Source organism: Cryptomeria japonica, chromosome 10 (genome assembly GCF_030272615.1).
Source record: "Cryptomeria japonica chromosome 10, Sugi_1.0, whole genome shotgun sequence".
NCBI lineage: Eukaryota > Viridiplantae > Streptophyta > Pinopsida > Cupressales > Cupressaceae > Cryptomeria > Cryptomeria japonica.
In genome coordinates this window covers 17,378,008-17,386,190 of record NC_081414.1, presented here as the reverse complement: position 1 = coordinate 17,386,190, position 8,183 = coordinate 17,378,008, and the positions used below count along the sequence as shown (strand labels likewise).

General features: G+C 36.5%; 1 protein-coding gene across 1 annotated transcript; it reads left to right on the top strand.

Moving 5' to 3' along the window:
* Positions 1-1,479: 1,479 nt before the first annotated feature.
* Positions 1,480-4,164, top strand: LOC131859460 (uncharacterized). Its single transcript, XM_059213219.1, has one exon. The coding sequence runs from the start codon at positions 2,271-2,273 to the stop codon at positions 2,907-2,909; it is 639 nt and encodes a 212-aa protein (XP_059069202.1). The 5' UTR covers positions 1,480-2,270; the 3' UTR covers positions 2,910-4,164.
* Positions 4,165-8,183: the final 4,019 nt, after the last annotated feature.

Here is an 8,183-nt window from a genome sequence, read left to right as displayed (position 1 = left end):
GGATTTTTAATTAAGGATGATATCTTATATAATTTAAGATTATTAATTATTAAGATAAAATATTCATCACAATGATATTTATCTACATTCACATCAATCTCAATATCAATTGCATCAAAATTTGCATTATGTTTTGAGTGTTTTCAATCTTTACTTGTGTTAGCATCAGGGCATGACTATTAATGAAAGGAAGTCAACGGGGGTTTTTAGCACCATCTCATTTCTATATGCTTGCAATAGGTACAAGGGAGTGAATCTCATGGGTCAATAATGGAAAACTTGGTCCACCATAGTATGGTGCTATGGTGTAATCTTAGATAACAAAAAATCTTTAAGGATCTTTCTATCATACTCTTTTTTTTTTTTTTTCATCTCTCTTCTAGTATCAAATATTTGTTTCCATTTTTTTGTTATTATGGTCAAACATAATGAATCCACCATCATATCGAAAATCATATATGTTTTTTATATTTTTGTGTCTTTGTTATTCAAGTCTCAATCATTATTTTAGTCTTGATTCATATATTTCAAGGTTTAATTTGATAAGAGTTAGGTATGATAGAATAAGTGACTAGTAACAATTTGAATTAATGTATATGATAGTGAAAAATCACAATTTGAATTAATGTATATGATAGTGAAAAATCACAATTTGAATTAATGTATATGATAGTGAAAGACCACATACTATAGTATACAATTAAACAAGAACAACAATAAAGATTTTATGTTAAAGTCATTTTCCATTATTGCTCCTGAATTATCTTAGACTCTATGCAAACCTTAAAAAACATTAGACTCAAGTTGTTGTGTAATATATTTGATCCCAATCATTATGTATTTGATCTTTGATGTTTTGAATTGACACAATGTGCAAAATAAATATAGATGAAAATAAATAAAAATAGATAAGAAATAGAACATAAACCAAATTTGATATAGAAATATATTATTTATTAATATATATTTATGTTAATAATATTTTAACAAAATAAAATAAAATAATGGATATACAATTTTACCCTATTTTGTTTAGCTATATGATATGGGAGCACAAGCCATAGATCGAACCTCTTCTACTAAGAGTCAAGGACTAGTGGTATCTATGCCACCAAAGTTGAGTGAAGTAAGATCTCGGCCTCATCCTTTATGATGTCAGAGCCTAACAAAAGTTGATGGATGGTGGGCTCAATTAGAACCATTCAACTTCACCAACAAAAAGAAAAGCTATTGACTGGACATCACCATTACACCTTAAAAATATTAAAAGTATTGATTGATAGTATATCGAACTGAGTACGTAATCTTATAAGCCATGGATGGTGATAGCTACTGCTGAGCGGACAAGCAATAATACTGTAAACATTAAGTATACTCCATGGTTGGAATACGGACATTTTGCAAACAAGTCCAGAATAAAACAAGAATACTCCCATACTTAGTGCTTGGCTCATACTGATACCGGATCCAAAATATACCCCAACACGCTAACTGCATATTAAAAAAACCCTAGCACCTCCCAGTAAAATTTACAGACCAGAGCTAAAAATATTAAAAACCGTATGGAAATGGCTGTAGGTAAGGCGTTTCTGATGTTTTTTCCCAGAAAAAAAAAACCTAACTTTTAGGTACCTAAGAAGAGTGCAATCAGTACAAGAAGCTTTGGGTAGAAATTTAGGTACTGTGCATTTGAAGGGCAGGTCTGAAGGTAGAAATTTAGGTGTCAGAGAGGGAATACCTGCCCCCATACCTAATATGACGAGAATTTTAAATGATTAAGAAGAAGATCTGTAATTAGCTTAGTCGCTTAACAATGGGCTACAACAAAAATTATTGCTTTAAAAAAAATGTGGCTGTGCCGACCGTTGTTGAGTCCCGACTGTGCGGGGGACAACACAAACGTACTGTGCATGGCAGAAGTGACGCATTTAATGCACTTTTGTCATTCACTGGGCAGCGGGCAGCGGGCAGCGGGCACGCCATTTTTATAGCATTCATTCACTCCTTCCCCTTTCTCTGAACACTGCACACGCGATCGCGACACTGCACGCATAGTCGGTCGTCATCTTTCTCGTGTGCTCCGCAGATACAAAATGCCCAAAATTTAGTACAAAATTTAATCTTGTACAATATCTCCCCGCACTCCCAGCTAGCAGCCTGTTTTCATGTCCTTCCAGTTCAGCTGATTCAAATGAAAGATGCACTGGAGGAGTTGAGTTGAGTTGAGCTGAGCTGAGCTGAGCTGAGCTGAGTGAGTATTTGGATTTCCTATGGTGGGGATGAAGATAATGAGGATTTATCAGTGTGGTCGCCAAACAGTGCGAGTTATAGAGCCCGACGGCCAAGTCAGGCAGCTCCACCTGCCCGCCGCCGTTGCAGATCTGCTCCGCCTCCACCCTCACCATTGTGTGAGTCACGCGGGCGGAGGAGCCATTCTTCCGCTCGAAACGCAGCTCGAGAGCGGAGGAATATATTTGCTTTCTCCCCTGCCGCGCCTCTTTCCAACCTCCGCCTCAGCCCCACCGCCGCTGCCCGGGACCTGCCCTTGCTTTGCCCAGCCGCCCGCGGAGGAGGAGGACGACGACAGGAGGGCTTTCATCAAGTGCGGCCCATCGATCTGGTCCGGAAAGCGCCACTGGGCCTTTTCTAAGATCTCCCCCGAGGGCGTTTCGCTCCGCGAGGCCGCCGGCGCCGCCGGCGGAGGCGGTGGCGGCGGTAAGGGCGGCGCCGCCGTGGTGAAGCGCAGCAGGGTTTGGGAGCCTTCGCTGGAGATAATTGTGGAGGACGATGACGGAGTTTCTTTGGAAGGAGATACAACAATGACGGTAACGCGCACACGGAACGGCGTGAAGAATTCGGCGGCCAAGCTTTCAAGAGACCGCCGCACCAGTTGCAGGGGACGGCAATGATCATGCGGTGTATCTGCCCCGTTTTCACAATTTGTTCCAGTTAGGGTTTTGTAATGCAAAATTGTTGCCCTAGGCCCAACAATGGAAATGGAATCTCTTTGTACTTGGAAATATTTGTTATGGTGTTGTAGCACTCGTATATATGCGCTGTGTAATGACTTGTGAGGGTTTAACTCTGTAGATTTATGCATTGTAGTTTGTAAGTATAGAGCCCGTCTCATCTTAATTCATCTCTGGTGAGCAATCAAGCTATAGCTCTGTTTTCCACGTTGTTGCAGTTTTTCTGAAACCCATCTCATCTCAATTCATCTCTGGTGAGCAATCAAACTATAGCTCTGTTTTCCATGTTGTTGCTTTTTTTCTCAAACCCGTCTCATCTCTGCAATCAAGCTATAGCTCTGTTTTCCATGTTGTTGCACTTCCTTCTGAAACCCATCTCATTTCTACAATCAAGCTATAGCTCTGTTTTTCATGTTGTTGCACTTCTGAAATTTTGCAACAGGTAAGAAACCAATTCATTCCTTGTCAGAGAATTTATGAAGGCCAGGTAAGTTAAAGCACCAGTGGCATTAACTGTGTACGTTTTATCCAGAGCTCTTTAATGGTTTTGGTATTTAAATTTGTGTAACTTTTACGGTGGTCACGGGGAATGGAGCCCATTATTTGGCTTTCTCCATGTGTGGGAAGATTTGGATGCAAGCTTTAGAGCCAGGGAGTTGGGTAAAGGTAACAGAAAGGAAAGAAAAACAAATTTGTAGCAGGGCGGAGTTGTTGAGAAAGATAGTGCTACCTAACATATGCTGTGGAAATCCTCCGTGTGGTGTCAGATTCTTCTGAACATGTTCTTTTTATATCAGTATAAGTTTGTCTGGTGTGAGGTATACAGTTCCAAGCTGTCTAACTACCCACTCCTTAGGCTGCTGATTCAAGAACAAGACATGCATACAGTTCCAAGCTGTCTAACTACCCACTCCGTCTGTCTGTTCCATTGGAGTCACTCATCCAGCATTGGAGTCAGTAATCCAATAAGTAGTGTATATTTTATTAGGGAGTGTGCAGGATTGAAAGAGATGGAGATCTACTGTGGCTCATCACGTTATTGAGAACCCAAAAGAGGGAAAAAATACCCACGGCTTTTACAGTTCAGGAAGAGATTGAAAAGCTCATTCATGTGCACTTGTTTATGGGATCTCTCACTGTTCTTCAGTGAGTATTTTGAATGTGAAATGTCTGCGTTTTGCACAGATTCTTGGAATTCTCACCCTTGCTTGCTTGCAAGATCAGTTTTTGTGCCATGGGTTGATATCATTGTTCACTGAGATCCTCTTTTATGGGTGTCTTTTGCCGGCATATAATTAAACTGGGTCTCATTTTGCTGTGTCATGTCAGTTTAATCTGGTCAAATTGTATACAATTCAGCATAATTAATATTAGATTAAATGAATTAAAAAATGGGAGTGATAATTAAATAAAATGAAACGTGTAGAGTTAAGATTTTTAAGTTGAAGAGGATAAAGGAATATAATCTTAAGATATTAGGATATTTAATTCTAGGAATAAAGGTATTGCATTTGATTTAGGATAAAGGTATTGCATTTGAAGGTATATGGATATTTAATTGTAGGATAAAGTTATTTATTTGTACTCGGCTTTAAAGTTGAATTTTCAATTGGATTTGGTATAAAGTGCATCGTGTTTTTTAACCCACTCAAAACTATGGTTGGAAAGCATTGAGGAACACCTAGGGTGGTTGTCCAAGCATAAGGGTTGTGTTCTTGTAGGTCATTGTGTTTTTTAACCCACTCAAAACTATGGTTGGAAAGCATTGAGGAACACCTAGGGTGGTTGTCCAAGCATAAGGGTTGTGTTCTTGTAGGTCAATTAAGGATTCCCTTAATTTGGTCGCTTTATTTATGATTATAAAAATGATTAAGCATAAGGGTTGTGTTCTTGTAGGTCAATTAAGGATCCCCTTAATTGGATCACTTTATTTATGATCATAAAAATGATTAAGGAAATCAATCTTTAGACATGTAAATGTTTCTAATATGTTTTGTGAATGATCAATCAAATGAAGTTTAGATAATGAAATGAATGCACATTGAATGTTTTTTAATTACAAGTATGTGGCAATGAATCATACCAAACTTGTACCCAAGTTGGCTCATGCCAAAAAAGATGTGGGTTGGAGATAACCTAAATTTGAATTTTGAATTTTTAGGGGTCAAATTTGTTGGTGTGATTAGTCTCACACCCACAAGGTTGTTCAAGATATGGAAATAATAATTTCTAGGTAGAGAAAAAATGTGTGGATATTGGTGGCAATAATGGATATGATAAATGATAAATATATAATAACTTTGTGGTGGGCATGGGTAAGGTAGAGTCAAGTTTGGAGAATGAGTAATGATATAGGGGATGGGCCCAACATTGCACAAGAGGTGCACCATTTGTTGATATACCCACCCACGATGAATTACTACTCCTTCAGGGGTGGGAATAAGAACGAGTAAGTAGTGGTTTCCCCACCCAAACCTTGTAGGTTCACAAACAACTTAATTTGGCTTGTCGGAAGGCGACATTTTGGAAGACTTTGCTTAAGCTTCTCTCTTAAAAAATGAGGATCCACAATCGAAGGGAGGGCCTCTATCTATATACGGCAAGAGAAACGCTAAAATAGTTCTAGAATTTGATATGCAAGTGTATCAGGTCATTCTGTCAAAAAGAACCCAAATCTAATTAGGAATTGGTATAATTATGTAAATTTAGATGTAGTTGATAGATGGAAAAGCTTTAATGAAATATTATCCAATCATATAGATCAAACCCTTGATTTAAGTAACAAACATCCAAATTAATCACACAACAAATGCATAGAAAAATGATTGTGTTTATTTATCCACAATAGTTACACTCACTAGTTGTTACAATTAGGCCTTTTAGTCATATAACAATTATAAGTTGAAAGGTCGTGAATCTAATACAATACACTTTACTAAGATCTCTTTCCTAGTCTAGATGAATCATAGAGCAATTTTGCAACGTGAGTGATACTACAAATCTTTAGGTCCTTTCCTACAAAAGCAAATGCAAAATCAAATCCTCATTATTTTGATCTTAGATACTTGTATTCACACTTTAAATGTGCCTATTTCCTTGAATCTCCAATTCTACTCTCTAATCCACACTTCCAAGCTCCAAGTTCTCATTGTATGTTTCTACTTACCACCAAAATGAGTCTAAACCATTGGTTATATAAACTTCTACCTAAAAGAAACTCATTACATCATTCAAGGAAAAAAGAACTCATTATCACATAACCACAATATTAATTTAGGTTGCCCTCATGAAACATTTATTATTTGCAACATATTTTCATCCATTCTCGTGCATAAGAAGGTTTTAATTTAATTGCACTAGTAAATAAATCTTTATTAAGTATCAACAAGGCCCCAAATCACCAAATTGTACACAAATTTGTTGAGAATGACTTCACTTGGTTTCTTTCTTCACTACAAGTCATGGAATAAATCCTTATCCTTAAAGTAAAATAAAATAAAAATCTTGGAAATCAAATAATTAAACTTAATGATATCTTAGATCATGAAATATGATTAAACAAACACAAGGGTGACATTATACACCATTCATATTATGAATACTGCTCTGAGCATCATTGTATAGGCTTCATATTAACAAATAGGCTTTGATCTTTATGTGACAAATAAAACCCAACCAATCATCTTACATCACCACAATATACATTCCCATGTTTGATGTAGATTACTTTAAGAAACACAAAGCTAAACACCATCAACAACACCAAAAATCGACCAAAAAAACATAAAACACAAAAGAAGATAAAATGTGTATTTCTAAGCTATGCAATATTACATGATTCTTAAGATGTTCCCACATCAATTTCACCATTATATTTTGCCCCACTTTGAATTTCATGTGATTTTTAAATGTTTGTGTATCTTAATATATGTAAGCAATTACAAACAAGCATATGAAGTAAACATCCAAACATAAAAGATTCCAAGGTCAATGTAGAAATGGACTCTTCTATATCTCTTCATGTAAGACCAACCCTCAACATGTGTGCTTTATGGAAACCTACAAAATACAACAAAGTACATGCAACGAATAGTTCTATCACAAAAGCAACAATAATTGCAAATATAAATTAATTATTTAATCATGAAAGAAATAAAATAGCGATAATACAGTTACAATATGTTTTTCTTAGTCAAAAGTTGTAATGCTTTGTCTAGTGTGATATTAGTGGGATGACATGACATATTAGACTCTACCATGCAATAATTATCTATCTAGGCATGGTAATAATTCTATGTAGGAACTTCTAATTAAAACCTCAACATAGGAGTTATAGTGAAAACATATGCCCCTTTCAATTGGTTGAATCCATTGGATGCAAGGTTAAATCTATTTAGATAAAGTAAATAAAGTAATTAAAAGACACTTAATTAAATAATTAGATATTGTCCTAATTACTTCAACACTCCCCCTTAAGATTAACTTAGTGAGCAGCTAAAAAAAATTAAGATGAATGCATAGATGGTCCTGACAAAAAAGATCGATTAGGTACCCATGTACAAACCGATGCAACTCTCACAAACTGTGAAAAGGATAAAAACCCAGTGGGAGAAAACTCCTTTCCAAAAGAGATAAAAAGAAATGAAAAGGAGTACATGTGACTAAGCGTGAATAACACCAAATGTCTCCCCAAGTATTGAATCGATCACATAGGTACAAGTAATACCTCCCCATGCCTAGGAGAGAAAAGAAAAGACAATGTATTCCCTCCATAAGAGAGAAGCTCCAATGTTGAAGATGAAAGCTTGAGGACAAATGTTGGTGAATATCCAAAAGTGGCAAACCACATTCCTCCCCCGAGGACTTGAAACAAATCCAATGGCCAAGGCAAAAGCAACTCCTTGAAAGGAGATGGAAGGAATAGTCTCATGATGTGTGTCATGGAAGATTGCTTAATTGTCCACATGTCTGAATCAAAAGATGCCAAATAAATTAAAGCAAATCAAATAATTGTGAAGATACTTGATGAACAACTTCTAAAGGCACTAAAGGTGGGATGACAAGAATGCACAATTTGTCATCAAAGAGGAATGTAATATCATCAAATATGTCCTCAATGCCTATAGGGTATGCCTCAACAAATAACCCTACAATATATGGCAAGAAGTCATCCCAAAAAAATGAAATAGGAAGGGAACTATCGTTATGTTAATT

What these genes read in the sequence shown, in the direction of transcription:
- LOC131859460 (XM_059213219.1), top strand. Translation starts at nt 2,271, where the DNA reads ATGGTGGGGATGAAGATAATGAGGATTTATCAGTGTGGTCGCCAAACA.